This window comes from Tupaia chinensis, unplaced genomic scaffold, assembly GCF_000334495.1.
Source record: "Tupaia chinensis unplaced genomic scaffold, TupChi_1.0 Scaffold148350_1, whole genome shotgun sequence".
Classification (NCBI taxonomy): domain Eukaryota; kingdom Metazoa; phylum Chordata; class Mammalia; order Scandentia; family Tupaiidae; genus Tupaia; species Tupaia belangeri.
Window position 1 is genome coordinate 25,768 of NW_006208201.1, and position 18,987 is coordinate 44,754.

General features: G+C 36.0%; 1 protein-coding gene across 1 annotated transcript in view; it reads right to left on the reverse strand.

The window, feature by feature from the left end:
• Positions 1-18,987, reverse strand: part of LOC102475543 (A disintegrin and metalloproteinase with thrombospondin motifs 6) — a 262,234-nt gene that overhangs the window by 11,915 nt on the left and 231,332 nt on the right. The window contains exon 16 of the mRNA XM_027769061.1: positions 818-951. Coding sequence (XP_027624862.1) covers positions 818-951 — 134 coding nt within the window. The remainder of the gene's footprint in view (positions 1-817; positions 952-18,987) is intronic.

The following is an 18,987-nucleotide window of genomic DNA, read 5'->3' on the forward strand; positions in this document are numbered from 1 at the left end:
TAAAGTAACATACCTCCCAATATACAAACACACACAAATACACATGTATAAACTGGGCCATCAGATACATTTGAAGGGAATTAGGCAGAAAGATAGAAAATACTTCAAACAATTTGAGATTAAGTAAAATAGATAGCTCTTTTATTTCTTATTTTTTTAGTTGGTAACACTTAGTTTTATGCTTCTCTTTAAAGTAAAACAAAACCAAACAAGTAAAAATGTTACGATAACTTTTTTTTGGTGGCTTTTCTTATTACAGGATTCATCTAGGAAACCAGTATGAATTTGTTCTTATAATACCCAATTACTCTAATTCCCTTAAGTAAATGCTTTAATAAGTTAAAGACTAAATGTATCATGAAAACCATTGTAAGTGCTTCAAAAGCAGATAAGATAGAAGGAGCATAGGAGCATTTTCACACTTTGAGGAAACATGCTATGAAATACATCAATAATCTCCCAATGAGAACAATATACGGTAGCCACATGATTAAGAACTGGGTCCTCCTTCCTTTCCTTTTTTCTGTTATCTTGTTTGTAAAAAGAATAGGAAAATAATGGAAATTAAAACCCAAAATATTTTCATACCTCTGACAATCACTATAAACATAACTAAAACATCACATGTGTAAGGTTCTTGAATATGAATGAGTCATTCCACCTTTAAATACATACACTTTGTTATTTATTGGAAATTGAGTATCTAAAATGTGTTTCTCATTCTTAAATCTTAAACATAGTATTAATTAGGAGCTACTATTTGAGAAAAAGCAAAAGTCTCAAAAATGTCAACCAAAGAGAGTAAAATCGGAGCAACCTTGCATTCGCCATTGATACAGATATCCAGAGAATCCGCATTGCACTGGGTCCCATCAATCACTGCAGGGGCACGTTCAGTGTAGAAATTGTAACCTTCAGCCAAGCAGTTTAATGCACACGGTTTTACCCCACCTGGGAGAACATAGTAGAAGAGAAAAAAAATGAAATGGTTCTCTTAATGAACAGTGCTTTAAGATTATCCATAACAGGGACCAGCACTTAGCATAATGGCTATGTCACTGAACTCCCACGCAGTCGACCGTGGTTCGCATCCCGGACCCGGTAGCTTAAAACTCACGCCGGGCGCGTGTGCGTGTGTGCCCAAGATCCCGAGAGGAGAATGGAGGAGAAGGGATTGCAGTGTGGCCATCCCCCCTGGAGTGCGATTTCTCTCTTTCTGTCTCTCTGTCTCTCTCTGTCTGTCTGGCGAGTGCACGCGCCCTATGGCAAAAATCTCTCTCTCAAAAAAAAAAAGATTATCTATAACATATATGTAATACATATAGAAATCATCCCATCTATAAACCTAGATATAGGTTTCTTTTTCCTTTTCTAAAATTTCATGTTTATTTTCATTGATTGTGTGACTTAAAGGAGGCCCTAGTGAGCAGTTTTAAGGTTTAAAATGTTCAGGTATTTCCATTTTATATTTACAATATTTTTTAGGTCAAAAGGAATCACCATGGAGGTAAAAATGTTAAATACATAATGGAAGAAAGAAAAAATATTATAAGCGCTGCATGGTGGCATAGTCAATAGTAACATGAATTGCAGTGTTGGAAGCCACATGGCTGACTATAGGTTCAGATCCCTGGGCTGGTCTGAAAACATGCCAGCCATATGTATGCCGTGCCCAGGATCCTGACAAGCTAGAGGGTTGGGGAAAGGGGATCACAGAATGACGAGACCCCATTAAGGGTGTTTATCTCTCTCTTTTTCTCTCTCTCTCATGCATACACATTCACTTTTTTTTTCTTTCATGAATAAAAGAACTTTAAAAAAAGAAAAAAAAAAGAAAGAAAGAAAAAGGGCTGGCCCTATAACACAACAGTTAAGTGCTTTGTATAGTGAGCCAGGTCCCACATGGTTGACTGACCACACCACCCCAGCAGCTGGAAGAATATGCTAGGTTCATACACATGTGTGCTCAAAATCCTGACAGGATGGAGAAATGGAGGAAAAAAGGATTGCAGCTACTCCATGCCCATCGGGGGCATTCTCTCTCTTGTGAGTGTACCTACTCTGTACTTAAAAAAAAAAAAAAATTAAATAAGGAAATAAAGTTTAAGAAGACTTGAAATAATAACCTAATATAAAAAGTAGGACTTTTTGCTAAATATGTTATTGAAGCTGATACAAAAGCTCTGCTACATCAAGAAGGAATATGGGGTCCAGTAGATGGCATAATGGTTATGTCACTGGACTTTCACATAGTCGACTATGGTTCGAGTTCCAGACTTAGTGGATTAAAACTCACACCGGGCATGTATGTGTGCGTGTGTGTGTGTGTGTGTGTGTGTGTGTGTGTGTGCCCAAAATCCCAAGAGGATAATGGAGGAGAAGGAATTGTGGTGTGGTCATCCCCTCCGGGGGAGTGATTTTTCACTTTTTGTCTGTGTCTCTCTGTCAAGCACATGTGCCCTATAGCAAGAATCTCTCTTAGAAAAAAAAAGTAAGAGGGAATATGGTACTTGCAAAATAAAACAAAATCTGTACCTATCTTAAGCATATCATATTTCATAAAATAAAACATGGAGGTAAATTCTTATCAGTTTAGCAAATCAAAGATAAAATTAATTATAGCATTAAATTTGAATAGGTCTTAGGTGACTAGTAAGTCAAAGATAAAATATAAAATGTAGTGTTAACCTTGAATAATCAAAAATATCTAATTACATTGTGTGAATAAATATATATAATAAGTATTTTAATTTTTCCATTGAAATTGTATTTATGAAGATTACAGTGACAAATAAATATAAATAATAGCAATGATAAAAGAGTACATATTATAATTTTATAGTTTCTTACCAAAACAGCAATAAATATGTTGATTGTACTCAAGAAAACACATATATAAGCTACTCTTTTTTTTTTAAGAATTATTTCATTTAACTTTACCTATTTATTTTAATTTGACCAGAGAGGGACAGAGCAAGAGAGAGAGAGTGAGAAAGCAAGCCGCCAGGTCCAGGACTCAAACTGTGGTCAGCCATGTGAGAGTCCAGCACCCTTAACCACCATGCTACTGGCCAGCCCCAAAATAAGCTACTCTTCACAAATATGTAACTACTGATTGAAGTTATGACTTAAAAATACTTTCTACTAAACCTTTCTTTCATGAGTTTAAAACATTTTGGATTTTTTCTAATTATGCTGATAAATTTCTCTTTGAAATAAAGACTACTTCTAATAAAGAAAATGCGTTCTACAAATAGATGAAATGACATGTCTAGGTCTCAATGAAGTTCGGAGAAACCAGGTCTCTGCAGGGCGAAGGCAATCAAAAGAGGGAAGCAACTGAGAGGTACAGTAAATGATAAATTGGGAAGAGTACATTCCACTAAAGGATATACCTAGCCAAATGCTGTTACCCGAGATGACAGCCCAATATTGTCAGAAACCATCTTTTTTACAAAAGAAGATGAAAAACTTCATTTTAAAATGTAAACGCTTCTGATTTTTTTAATATTGGCAATTCATTCAGGGTAGTGGAGAATACAATATGTATTCGGGTAAAAACTGGTCCCTGAATGGCCTGTTTGCAACTTCTGACCTGAGTCCAGTTTTCTTTCATTTTCAGTGTTTACAGGCTATAGAGCTTCTATATAACTTATAATCTTATTTTTAGGTTTAGGTTAATGATACATTTTGCTGTACTAAGCACAGAAATAATAAGTAATAAATAAAATAATTTATTCCTTAACTGACAATCAAACTGTGTGTGTGTGTGTGTGTGTGTGTGTGTGTGTGTGTGTGTATTTCTATAAGAGGATGATAGGCAGGATATATATATATAAATTCTGTGTCTGTATTCTTTAGCCTACTACACTATGTAATTAAAACAGAAATAAATTTCTTGTTTACTGCTGAAATGTAATCAGCTTCTCTTCTTACAATGAGCTTTCAGCAGAGGAACACTAGAGTGACATCAACAAGCTGGCAGAAGAGATGTTTTCTACCATCATCCATCTTCAGAAGCATCAATGTTGGTAACTATTCACAGATACCTTTGTGGCAGTCTAGGAGTCCAGCAGAGAAGTTTCAATACACCATTGGAGGATAAAATCCGAGAAAACATTGAAGAAGTTTAAGAAACACTTCCACCTTACCTGTATTTTACCTCCTTCAAGGGAGCACAGCTCAGTGAAAAAGAGAGACCCCTTCAGCCCACAATTTCTCCCACAACAGAAAGTAAGCAGAGAGTGTGAGCACCCAGCTTCCCTAGCTGTGTGGGGCACTGATCATGAAGTCTACCTCTTTCTTGCCCCACATAGAATACTGAGGCGATCAGCATGGCTATGTTGTTTGGAGAGGCTAGATGCACAGGAGACAAGGTGAAGACACATCTTACTGTTCCTGAGATTCCACTGGGAAGCGCATCCATGGGCCACTTGGTATGTACCTATGGATGCCCACCCCACAACTGGCTCAAGGGTACCCTCATAACTCTCCATGAGTCCCCACTCCTCACAGTCCTCTCAGCTGCCAGCCCGAGCATGTTTCCATGAAAAGCAAGTGAAAACTTCCCATGTAAGCAGCCTGCTTGACGTTGCAGGGTTGAGAGAAGGCACACAACCTCAGCATTTTAGACATCACCTTAGAGAAAACAAATGGGAGGTTCTCAGCACCTGCTTCAGTTTTACAGGATCCAGAGAGGGCATTCTTAAAAATTCCTCCTCAAGAGAAAACAAGAGGTGTGGAGTAGGCACATCCATGGAAAAGGGCTAAGGGAGCCTCAGAATCCTTAGTTGCATTGTCTGGTGACAATATTTCTCTCTGGAAGCTGGTTAGTAAAGACTGAGAAGGTAACCCCTTCATCAAATTTGAAGACACAGACACAAGACTTCAATGAACAAGAAAAATAAACAAAACATGACACTACTCACAGAATACACCAATATTCCAGTAACCAACAACAAAAAATGGAGATCTATTAGGTTGTCAGAAAAGTCATGTATTTTTTCTATTTTTTTGTTGTTGTTGCAAAATGTATCATGACTTTTCCAACAACCCAATACAAATGACCTGACAAAGAACTCAAAAATAATTGTGTTAAGAAAGTTGAAAGAAATACAAGAGAACACAGATAACTCAATAAAATCATAAAAGCAATAGATGAATAAAATGAGAAGGTAAATAAAAAGACAGAAATCACTTTTAAAAATCTGGAACCAGGGCAATCAGATGGCAAGAAGGTTAACACAGCTGGATCCTACATGGCCAACCAAGTGTTTGCGTCCCGGACCAGGCATCTTGAAAAACACATTGTGTGTGTGTGTGTGTATTTGTGTGTATGCATGCTAAAAATTCCAAGAAGAGAATGGAGGAAAAGGGTTGCGGCATGGCCATCCCCCTCAGGGATGATTTGTCATCGCCACACCATGCCCCTCCCTAGAGAGCATACATATATACATCTCTCTCTGTCATCAAATTAAAAAATAAATAATAACAAATAAAATTAAATAAACAGTTCAAAAAGTAATATACTAGGAAAAATAGCAAACTTAAAAAAATCTGGAACCAAAGAATACAATGAATGAATGAAAAATGCAATATAGAACATCATCTATAGACTTGATCAATCAGAAAAAAGAATCTGTGATCTCAAATGGGGATTATCTGAAAACACTGAGTCAGAGTTAAAAAAAGAGAAAAGAATGAAAAGGAGTGAATTATAGAACACCATAAAGAGTTATAACTCATATTACAGGAATCCTGGGAGAAGAAAAGAAAAAAATGGAAGTGTGGAGAAAGAAGTTTATTGGGCTCAGGAGGAGGCATGGAGACTAAGGTGTTGGACTCTCACACGATCAACCAAACTTGGTGGTATGTTTTCTCACTCTCTCTCTCTCCATCTCTCTCTAGTGAGAAAATATGCTCTATAGTAAATAATAATAATAATAATAAGGGGTTGGTAGATGGCATGATGGTTAAGGTGCTGAACTCCCACATGGCCAACTGCAGTTTGAGTCCCAGACCTGGAAGCTTATATTCTCTCTTTCTCGCTTTCTCTCTCTCTTCAAATTAAAAAAAAATAATAATAATAACAAATAAAATTAATTAAATAAATAATTCAAAAAATAATATACTAAGTAAAATAAAATAAATAATTTTTAAAAATTTAAAAAGCTTCTTTTAAGAAATAATAACTGAACATTTCTGAGAGAGATACAGACATCCAGGTATGTGAAGCTCAAAGTAGTTTCCAACAAAGTGCAACCTAAAGAAGACTTCACAAAGATATACTAAAATCAAACTATCAAAAATCAAAGACAGAAAGGGAATTTTGAATGTCCCAAGAGAAAAGAGGTTCATCACATACAAGGGAACTCCATAGGTCTATCAGTAGTAGACTGCTCAGCAGAAACTTTTCAGGCCAGTAGAGTCAGGTGGTATGTTCAAAATGATAAAAGGAAAAAAAAAAAACTACTAAGACTACTTTACTTGGCAAGTTGTCCTTCAGAAACAAAGGAGAAATAAAGACTTTCCAAGACAAACAAACACTGAGAAAATTCATCACCAATAGACTTGCCATACAAAAAATGCTAAAGGGAGATCTTCAAAATGAACTGAAAGGGTGCTAATTGGTAACATAAAAACATATGAAAGTATAAAAACACTCATTCATAAAGGTAAGTATAGTATAGTAAAATTCAGAATAATAATGCCATAGTATTAGGTAGATGACTTACAACTCTAGCAATAAAGGCTAAAAGACAAAAATGTTAAATATAATTATGGCTACAATAACCTGTTAATGAATATAAAATATAAAGAGTTGTAAACTGCAACATTAAGAACATAAAATGGGGGGGACCAGCTATGTCGCTGGACTCCCATGTAGTCAACCCCAGTTTGCATCCCGGACCCGGTGCCTCAAAACTCAAGCTAGGCATGTGTGCGTGCGTGCCCAAGATCCCGAGAGGAGAATGGAGGAGAAGGGATTGCAGCGTGGCCATTCCCCCTGGGGGGTGATTTCTCACTTTCTGTCTCTCTTTCTGTGTCTTTCTGGCTACCACACGCGCCCTATAGCAAAAAAACGCCCCCCCCAGCCCAAAAAAAAAAAAAAAAAAAAAAAAAAAAAACTTCTCAAAAAAAAAAAAAGAACATAAAATGGGGGAAGTAAAAGAATTTCTGTATGTTTTGTTTAGTTGTTATTAGCTGAAATAGACTGTTATGTTTTAGACAAGCCTCATGGTAACCACAAAGCAAAAAAACTGTAGTACATACACAAAAGAAAAAAAGAAAAGAATCAAAGCATACCATTATAGAAAGTAATCAAGGGACCAGCAGTTAGTGTAATGGCTACGTCTCTGAACTCCCCTGTAGTTGACTGCAGTTCCAGTCCCGGACCTGGTGGCTTAAACTCACGCCGGGTGCGTGTGCGTGCGTGCCCAAGATCCCGAGAGGAGAATGGAGGAGAAGGGATTGCAGCGTGGCCATTCCCCCTGGGGGGTGATTTCTCACTTCCTATCTCTCTGTCTTTGTCTTTCTGGTGAGCGCATGTGCCCTATAGCAAAAACCTCTCAGAAAAAAAAAAAAAAAGAAAGTAATCAAATGACAAAGGGAGACAGCAATAAAGGGAGAAAGGAACAAACAATCTATAAAACAGTCAAAAAAATTGACAAAATGGCAACAGTAATTTTTTATATATCAGTAATTACTTCAAATGTAAATGAATCAAATTCTCCAACTATAATTGCTTATAAATGACTCATTTCAGGCTTAAGGACATGTATAGACTAAGAGTGATGAAAAAGGAAAATATATTGCAAGCAAATAGAAACCAAAAGAGAACAGGGGAAATTATATTTCCATTAGACAACATAGAGTTTAAGTCAAAAACTTTGAGACAGGGACCAGCAAGTGACGTGGTGGTTAAGGTGCTGGATCCCACATGGCTGATTCCACAGTTCAAGTCCCAGACCTAGTGGCTCAAAATACACACTAGGTATCTGTCTGTACATGCCTAAAAATCTCAAGAAAAGAATGGAAAAGAAAATGCAGCATGGTCATCCTCCTAAAAGGTGATTTCTCACTTTCCCTTTTTCTCTGTCTCTTCCTGGTGAGTGCACATGCCCTATGGCAAAAATCTAAAGAAAAAAACAAAAAACAAATGAAACAAAAACAAAACAAAAAACAAACAGGGAAAAAAAACTATGAGACAAATAAAGTCATTGTACAATGATAAAGGAGTCAATTAATTAATTCACTACAATCTTAACAAATTTAAGATTGATATCATATTAACTATCTTTTCTGGTCATAATAATATAAAAGTAGAAATCAGTAATAAGAGGACAATTAAAAAGAATTGTAAATATGAAGAAATTAAGCAACATGTTCCTGAATAAACAATGGGTCAAAGAAGACAAGAAAAGGTAAATATTTTTTAATTGCTAGAGAACACACATGCTCAGCAAAGACTTTTAGAAGATGGGGGATTGAAGAGATGGAGAAAATACTACTCCCTCCAATGGCGAATGGTTATACCACAATCCCTTCTCCTCTGTCTCTCTATTTTGTTAGAATTTGGGGCATTCACACACATATGCCCAGCATGTTTTCCCAACTGCTGGGCAGGATTCAAATTATAGTCAACCATGTGATATCTGGCTCCTTTAACACTATGCTCCAAGGCCAACTCAAAAGGTCAGTTTTAAAATATCATAAGACAAGTAAAAAACAGAAACACAACATTCCAAAATTCATGCGATGCTGCAAAAGCACTTCTAAGAAGGAAGATTATAACAAAATGACTACGTAAAAAAGAAAGATTTCAAATAAACAACTTAACTTTACACTTTGGGGAGCTAGAAAAAGAAAAAGCTAAGACTAACATTAATAGAAAGAAGGAAATAACAAGATCAGAGCAGATATACAGGAAATAGAGAATAGGTAAAAAAAAAAAAGATCAATGAAACAAAAAGTCAGTTTTTTGAAAAGATAAACAATCTAACCAAACTTTAATAACACTAGGAAAAAGAAAAAGAAAACTCAAATAAATCAAAATCAGAAATTAAAATGGAGATAGTACAACTGACACCAAAGAATTAAAAAAATTATAAAGAAAATATCATGAATAATTATAGATCAGGAAATTAAATAATCTAGGAGAAGTAGGTAAAGTCTTAGATGCATGTAATCTGCCTTGTCTGAAAATCTGAACAAACTAATAAGAAGATTAAATCAGAAAAAAATAAATACTGTCAGTGGAATCAATAGGCAATGTGGTGGTTGAGGTGTTGGATTCCCACATGACCAACTGCAGTTTGAATCCTGGACCTGGTGGATTGCTTTCTCACAACCCCCACCCACCTCTCTGTGTCTCTCTTTGGTGAATGCATGTGTCCTGTAGAAAACTAATACTACTAATAAATAAATAAACTAAAATAAATACTTCTTTGAAAAAATCCCACCAGTATTAAAAAAAATCCCATCAAATAAAAGCACAGGGCCAAGTGGCTTCACTGACGAGTGAAGTAAACCAAATATTAAGGAAGAATTAATACTAATTCTCCTCAATTTCTTTAAAAAATTTCAGAGTGGGGGTATACTTTAAACTCATTTCATAAGGCCAGTACTACGATGGTGCAAAGCCAGAAAAGAACACTACCAAAAAAAGGAAAAAGAAAGAAAGGAAGAAAAAGGTAGGGACCAATATCCCCGATCAATGTAGATGCAAAAAGTCTTAACAAAATTTTAGGGAACTGAACTCAAAAGCACATTAAAAAGATTAGTTACTATGAATAAGAAGTATTTATCCCAGGGATGAAAAAAATGTTTCAATATACACATCTTAATAAATGTAATACACCATATTAATAAATGAATGTCAAAACCCAAAAGACCTCTTCAATAGATGCAGAGAAAGCATTAGAAAAAATTCAGCAAACTTTCATTCTAATTTGCAACAGAGTAAGTACTGAAGGACTGCACCTAAAAACAATAAAGGACCTGTAAGACAAGCCCACAGTAGTATCATACTCAACAGTACAAAGTTGAAAGCTTTTCCTCTAAGATCAGATATAAGAAAATGGCACCCACTCTCACCACTTCTATTCAACATAGTACTGGAAGTCCTAATCAGAGCAATTAAGGAAGAAAAAATATTATGTATAGATGACCCTAAAGACCACACCAAAACCTGTCAGAACTAATAAACAAATTAAGTAAATGCAGAATTCAAAATTAATATATACAAATCAGGGCCCAGCCATGGCAGCACAATGTCTGCAATGCTGAAGGTTACATGGAAGATTGCAGTCTGGCTCCTGGGACAACCTGTACACACAAGGCACACACATGCTTGCCTATGATCCTGGCTGGCTAGGAAAGGCTGGGGGAAGGATCAGTGTGAGACCCTGCTGAGGCATTTGTCTTTCTATCCCACTCTCTCTCTCTCTCATTAATGAAGGAAACATTGAAAACAAACTGGGAGCATTCCTATACATTAATATAAAACTACCTTAAAAAGAAATTAAGAATCTTAGTTACAGTATAAAAAAAAAAAAACCCTTAGGAAAAAATTCAACCAAGAAAGGGAAGTATACACTGATGGGATAAGCAATGGCATACTGATAAAATAACTGGATCTACATGTGAAAAGACCTAGGTTTGCATTTCTGGACCTCTGGGTATGCATGTGTACACCCGTGATCTGGCAAGCTAAGACTGAAAATGAAGTGCAGTATGAAGACCCTGTGGGTTACCTGTCTCTGACCATCTCTCTTGGAAGAAATAAATAAATCTTAAAAAAGGAAAGATCTTAGCCCAGACATTGCACCACAGCTGCAGGATACTAAAACGCAGTCTTGGAAGCCACTTGGCCAATTATGGGTTTAGATTTCTGGCCAGATAGAACTAAAACATGATCGGTGTGTGCACACATGCCCAATAACCTGATGAGCTAGAGGGCTGGAGAAAGTTGACTGTGGTGTGATGAGACCCAGTTGAGGGTGTTTCTCTCCCTCTCTCTTTTTCTCTCTCTTGCATGTGAACATTCATGAGCACATATGTCCTCTATAATCAATTTTTTAAAACTTAAGGAAATCAGATCTGTACACTGAAAACTATACATTGATGAGGAAATTAGAGACACAAGTAAATTAAGAGATACAATGTGTTCATGGATCAAAAGAATCAATACTGTCAAAATCTCTGAACTCCCTAAAGTGATCTACACATTCTATACAATCCCTATCAAAATCTCAATAGTATTTTTCACAGAAATATTATAGAAGAAATAATCTTGAAATTTGTGTGGAACAACAACAAAAGATCTCAAATAGCCCTGAAAATCTTGAGCAAGAAAAACAAAGCTGGAGCCATCACACTTACTGATTTCAAATTATATTAGAAATCTGTAGTAATAGAAATTATATGATACTTTTAAAAAACAGACATGTAAAGGAATGAAATAGAATAGAAAGTCCAGAAATAAACCCACATGTATATAGTCAACTAACTTTCAACAAAGGTGCCAAGGATACACTATGAGTAAATTGTGTATTTAATAACTTGTGTCATAGAAACTGCATATTAACATTCACACACAGAAAGAAGCAAACAAACAAATAAAAAAGAAACTGGATCTTTATTTTATACCACAGACAAAAATCAACTCGAAATAAATTAAACACTTAAACCTCAGACCTAAGACTGTAAGACTACAAGAAAATAGGGCAAAAGCTCCAGGATGTTTGTCTTCACAAAGTTTTTTTAGGATAAAATACCAAAAACACAAGCAATAAAAGCCAAAATAAACAATTGGTACTACAGAAAACCAGAAAAATTCTGCACAGCAAAAGAAACAATGAAAAAAAATGAAAAGGCAACCCATGGAATGGAAGAAAATATTTACAAACCACATATCCAATAAGGAGTAAATACCCAATACACATAAGGAACATATACAATTCAAAGAATAAAAATGAAAAATAGCTATACAAAATAGGCAAAAGACCTGAAGAGACATTTGTTCAAGAAAGACATATGGTGGTCTGAATGAACATGAAAAGAAATGCAGCAACATCACTAATTATGAGGGCAATGCAAATCAAAACTACAATGAAATATTTACTGACACCAGTTAGGATGGCTATTATCAAAAAGTAAAAAAAGATAAGTGTTGGCACGATGTGGAGAAAGGGAATCCTGATACATTGCTGGTAACCATAAGCTGATTCTGCATAATGGAAAACAGTATGGTGGTTCCTTCAAAAATTGAAAACATAACTGCCATTTGATCTGGCAATCTCACTTCTGTGTATATATATGGAGGGGGAAAAAAATCCCTATCTCAAAGAGAGGTCTACATTCCCATATTCACAGTAGCATTATTCACAAAAGCCGATTTATGGAAACAAGCTTAGCATCTGTGAAAAAATAAAGAAATTGTGGTATTTCTATTCAATGTTATATTATTCAGTCTGTAAAAAGAAATAATTCTTATCATTTGCACAACATGGATATAGCTGGAGGACGCCATACTAAGCAACATAAGCCAGTCACAGAAAAACAAATACTGTGTTTATATATGTGAAACCTAAAATATCAAACTCATAGAAACAGATAATAAAGGGTGGTTAACAGGTGGTTAATGATTGAGGTGGGGGGAGATAGAGGGATGTTGAGTAAATACACGAATTTTCAGTTGTAAAAGGAGTATGTTCTTGGGTCAGTTCAAGGTGACTGGATCCCACCTGGCCAACTACGTAGCTAAGTCTCATATCTGGCTTAAGAAATACTCTGAGTGCCTGTGCCTGTATGCTCAAATTTCCAAGGAAGGAGAGATGGAGGAGAAAGGATTGCAGCACTTCTATTTCTAAGCCCCATAAGGGGTGTTTTCTCACTTTCCTTCTCTGCTCCCCAAGCACATGTGTCCCCTGGCAAAACAGAAACAAAAACAAAAAACAAAAACAAAAATAAAACATGTTTGAAAATATAATAGACTGTAGTTAATAATAATGTATTCTATACTTGGAAATTTTCTAAGAGAGGAGATCTTAAGTATTCTCATCATCAAAAAACAAAAGGCAATTATGTAAAGTGATTGATGTGCTAATTAGCTTGATTGTAATAATCATTTCACAATGTGTATATGTATCAAAAGATCACATTGACCGACTTACATACAGTTTTCATTTGTCAATTAGGCCTCACCAAAACTGAGGGGAAAAAAAAAGAAATACAACCAATAACTTAAGAAAAGATTTAAGATCATCCTCTAAGCCCAGCCCTGTACCTCATGGTTAAGGGAGCCTGGACCCCTCATGGCCAACAATGGCTCAAATCCTGGCTCTAGTGACTCGTAAAACACACTGGGCATGTGTGCATGAGTGCCCAAGATCCTGACAGGAGGGATAAGTGGAGATGGGATTGCAGTGTGACCATGCCCTATTGGAGGATTACTTTCTCCCTTTCCCTCTGTCTCTATTTCTCCCTTTGGTGTCCTCTGGCAATGAAAAAAAAAAAGATGATTCTCTAAATGAAAGGATATATTAACCAAATAGTTGAAGTGAAATCTTATTATTAATTTAGGGTTAATTCACTATGCACACAATTATGTAGATTGTAATTATTAAATGTAAATAATTTCAGACTCTTACTTCTCTTCCTACACCTAGATAAAACAAACCCAAATGTACATGCATGTAATAAAAGAGACTCAAATATATAAAGCAAAAAATTATAAAAAAGTGTAAAATCACATAATAGTTGAAGTTTTTAAAAAGAATTATTTTATTTATTATAATAATAATTATTATTATTACTATTTAATTTGACCAGAGAGAGACAAACAGAGAGAGGGAGGGAAAGTGAGAAAGCAAGCCAGTAGGTCCGGGACTCAAACCACAGTCGGCCATGTGAGAATCCAGTGTCTTAACCACCACATCACCTGCCAGCCCAATAACTGGAGATCTTAACACATCTCTCAATAATTGAGAGAACTACAGCAGAAAATAAAATCAGAAAAAAATGTAAAAGACTGAATAACATACTCAACCAAGTTGACTTCTTGGATATCTATAGAACATAAAATCCAATAACTGCAGAAAACATATTTCCAAGCGCACATAGAACATTCAACAAGAATACAAAATATTGGGAACCAGCAGTAAGCGTAATGGCTATGTCGCTGGACTCCCACGTAGTTGACCGTGGTTCGCGTTCCTGAATCGGTGGCTTAAAACTCAACGCCGGGCGCGTGTGCGTGCGTGCGTGCCCAAGATCCCAAGAGGAGAATGGAGGAGAAGGGATTGCGGCGTGGCCATCCCCTCTGGGGGGTGATTTCTCGCTTTCTGTCTCTATGTCTCTCTCTGTCTGTCTGGCGAGCGCACGCGCCCTATAGCGAAAACCTCTCAAAAATAAAAAAAAAAAAAGAATACAAAATGTTCTCTGACCTTAATACAACTAAATCATGTATCAATAACAAAAAGCTATCTAGAAAATCTCAAATATTTAGAAATTAAAACAATACAGTTCTAAGTAACTGATAGATTAAAAAACACATCACAACATAAAATATTTCACACTGAATAAAATAAAAATGCAACATATCAAATTTCAGCAATGTAAAAGAGCAAAATAAACCTTAAAAAAAGGAAGCAAATAGTAACTGTAAGAGCAAAACATTGATTGGAAAAAAAATTTTTTAAATCCTAAGCCAAAATTTGTTTCTTTAATAAAACTGATAAGCACCAAGAACGATTAAGAAACTTAGAAAAAAACACCAATTATTGATATGAGAAATGAAAGAGCACACATTCCTATAGATACTATAGAAATAAATGGGATAATAAGAAAATGATATAATCTATTTTATGTCAATGAACTGGACAACATAAATATAAAATACATTTCTTAAAGACACAAGATGAGAAAACTAAAACAGAAGTAAAAAAACTGAAACCTAAATAACTCTTTATTAAGGAAGTTGAATTTGTAATAATTTCTTGCTAATTTGGTTTTTTGCTTTCTATGTTTTCAGAATGAAAATACCAGCCTGGGTAGTTTTACTAGTTTTAACAGCTGATTGTAAAATTTATATGAAAACACAAAATACATAGCCTATTCAAAAAAAAAATCTTGACAAAAGAATCTAGGTTGTAAGACCTTACACCATCTGGGTTTAAGACAATGCGGTTACAGTAATTAGATCAATGTGATAGTGCCACAGGATTGGCTAATGCATCAATGAGACAAAATAGGAAATCCATAAGCACACTACAAATACATAGCACACCGAAACTTATTTTGAGATAGATCACAGATGTGTTTTAGAAAAGATAAAATCATCAACTGGACAGGCTTCATAGTCTAGTAGTTGAGAAAGCCAGATCTCATATGGATGACCAGGCAGTTGAAGTCCTGACCCTGGCGGCTTGAAACACACACACACACACACACACACACACACACACACACACACTATAAAGTAACAGAAGGGTCCAGCAGGTGGCATTGAGGTTAAGACCCCACATGGACAGCTGCACAATTTGAGTCCTGGCCCCAACAGCTTGAAAATCACACTGGGTGCATGTGCGTGCATGCCTAAAATTCTGAAAGGAGACTAGAAGATAAGGAATTGAGGCGTGACCATCCCCTCTGAGGGGCGATTTCTCACTTTTTCTCTCTCTCTGGCGAGTGCATACATTCCATAGCAAAATCTAAAACAGACAAAAACAAAAAAGTAGTAAGAAAGTCATAGTGTGACAAAATATTTGTAAAACATTTCTGATAAATGATTACCACTTGAGGAGATAAATCACCCAATTAAAAAATAGGCAAGGTTCACCAGATGGAAAAGTAGTTACATCACTGGACTCTCATATGGCCCATTGTGATTCGAGTCTCAGACCCGGTGGCTTGAAACACACTGGGCACATGTGTATGTGTACCCAAAATCCTGAGAGGAGAATGGAGGAGAAGGGATTGCAGCATGGCCATCCCTACCCGTTTGATGATTTCTCACTTTTCTTCTCACTGTCTCTCTCTGGAGAGTGCACACACCCCAAGGGAAAAACCTCTACCAAAATAATAATAATAATAATAATAATAATAATAAATAGGCAAAATATCTGAACAAACAGTAAAAAAGAAGATATATAAATACTAACAGGAATATGAAAACATGTTCAACACAATAATCAGAAAAGCAAACTGGGGACCAGCAGTTAGCGTAATGGCTATGTCGCTGGACTCCCACGTAGTCGACTGTGGTTCAAGTCCCAGACACGGTGGCTTAAACTCACACCTGGCGCGTGTGCATGCATGCCCAAGATCCCGAGAGGAGAATGGAGGAGAAGGGATTGCAGCGTGGCCATCCCCTCTGGGGGGTGATTTCTCGCTTTCTATTTCTATCTCTCTGTCTCTCTCTGTCTGTCTGGCGAGCGCACGCACCCTATAGCAAAAACCTCTCAAAAAAAAAAAGAAAAAAAAAAAGAAAAGAAAAAGCAAACTAAAACTTAACCACTACCAGAAGAAGACTTATTCTTGCCAATATTTGGCAAGAATATGGAGCAAATAGAACGTTGATACATTGATGATGAAAATATAATATGGCTCAATCACTTGGAAAAAACATCTGGTAGTTTCTTTTAAAACTAAACTCACATCTACCCTACTGCCCAGCAGTTTGGTCCCTAAGTATTCATATAAGAGAAACGAAAACATATCCTCACAAAAAAGACTTGCATGCAAATTTTCATAGCAGCTTATTTATAGCAGTTAAAAACTAGAAACAGCCTAGGTATTCATCAATAGAAAATAAATAAGTTACTAGGATGAAATTCTGCTCAGCAGTAAAAAAGAACTATTTCTACATACAACAACATGGATAGATCTCAAAAAACATTAGGCTTCAAGGATCCTCATACAAAAAAGTTTATATGGCATAATTTCATATATATGAATATCTGGAACACATAAAGCTAAACTATCTGAAGAAAAAAGTAATGAATAATGGTTGCCTCTGGGGGTGGGGGGGTTAGACAGAGGCAGCTATTGACCACAAAGGACTATGAGGGCTTTTTGGACTGTGAGGACTTTATGGACTGTTTATGTTCTCCTCCCAGAAACTTGTATGTTGAAATTCTAAAAATGGTATTATAAGGTGGGGCCTTTGCAAGGTAATTAGGTCATGAGGGTGGAGCCTTTATGAATGAGATGATGCCCCATAAAAGGGATTCTAGAGAACTCTTTCTAAATCTCTCCGTCACATGAAGATACAGTGAGAAGATGGTAGGTAGTCTGCAACTCAGAAGAGGTCTCTCACCAGAGCTCAGCTATCTTGGCACCCTGACCTCAGACTTTTAGCCTCCTGGAACTGTGAAAATAAACTTCTGTTTACTAAGACAAAGATGACGAGAATATGGGATGTAATCGTAATGCTTTATATCTCAATAGGATTTTGCAATGTATTTATTTGTCAAGACTGGGGAAAATATGGTTAAGATTGTGTATAATCTTTCATGTAATCTTACCTGGAAAAATGTAAATAATTAATCAAACTGTAAATAATGTTATACATGCTGAAGTTTTAAGGAGACAGTGTGTTACTGTCTGTGATATATCTTGAAATACATAAAAATAGGATACATTCATCAATGTGTAGAAAGATATACAAACATGTATGAAGAAAGTACAGTAATGCGTTAATGGTAAAATATTGCTAGTGGGTAGAAAAGCACTTATCACCATAAAATTCTTATCACCATAAAATTATTTTAATATTGCTCTATGTTGGATAATAGAGAGAGAGAGAGAGTGTGTGTGTGTGTGTGTGTGTGTGTGTGGTTTTAGATAGGGTCTCACTTTAACAGAATCCTCCTGCCTCAGTCTCTCAAGTAGCTGGGACAATTGTGTGTAGCTTTATAGTGTGTGCCCGAATTGAATCCTGACCTCTCATGTGGCCTCCACATGCTAAGCAGCAGTGTCTAGTGTATGCCACTGCAGCTGGGCCTATGTTGTATACTTTTTAAAGATGTTGGAAAAACAAATAGTAAAAGTTTCTTAAAAGTACACTTAGCCTTTTTTTTCTTTTAATTTGTCACAGTCTGTGCATTCATCAGAGACAGATGGAGAAAGAGAAAGAGAGAAGGAGAAAGCACCCCACATGGGGCATGGTCATGCTACACTCTTCTCTGTTTCCCCATCCTGTCAGGATATGGGGCATGTGTGCACATATGCCTGACATGTTCTTCGAGCTGCCAGGGCTGGGATTCAAACTGTGCAGTTGGTTATGTGGGATCTGGCTGTCATAACCACTAAGTGATGAGGCTAGCCTACTATATTTGATTTTTCTAGAAGAAAATTTCAACAAAATGTAGTTTGATTATGAGACTGTAAAATATCTTCTGCTCACGAAACAATTGGTGTTTGATATAGTCTACTAAGTGTGTCCTAACTCTGAAAAAGAGTATGATCTATAAATCCGTGGCTTTTGACTAAGAAAGAGCAGATTTTCCTGTTCTGAGTTGATTTTCATTGTTAGGATTTGTTTTCAAGGTGAAAATCACAGATATCCAATGATTACAATATAATTTATGTATGTCCTAAGAAAGTCTCCAGCAGAACTCAAAAATATTACAGATGGTCCCCAACTTAGAATGGTTTGATTTACAATTTTTTGACTTTACAATGAGTTTGTCAGGATAGTAAATGCATTTTAAACTTACCATGGTTTTGACTTAAAAATGGGTTTATTGCGATGTAATCTATCATAAATTGAGGAGCACCTATATATGGTTTCGATGTACATACATCCTTTCTAGGACTTCTATGCTTGTTTAACTGAAATTCAGTTTTAAAAATAGCTTCTGATAATTTGTACTGACATATAAACTTTATGCAGGGAAAATAAAACATGAGACCTTTTTGGTATTATAGAGCACTTTCGTGCTTTGATTTGAAAATGCTAATTTAAACTAGTATGTGCCTGAA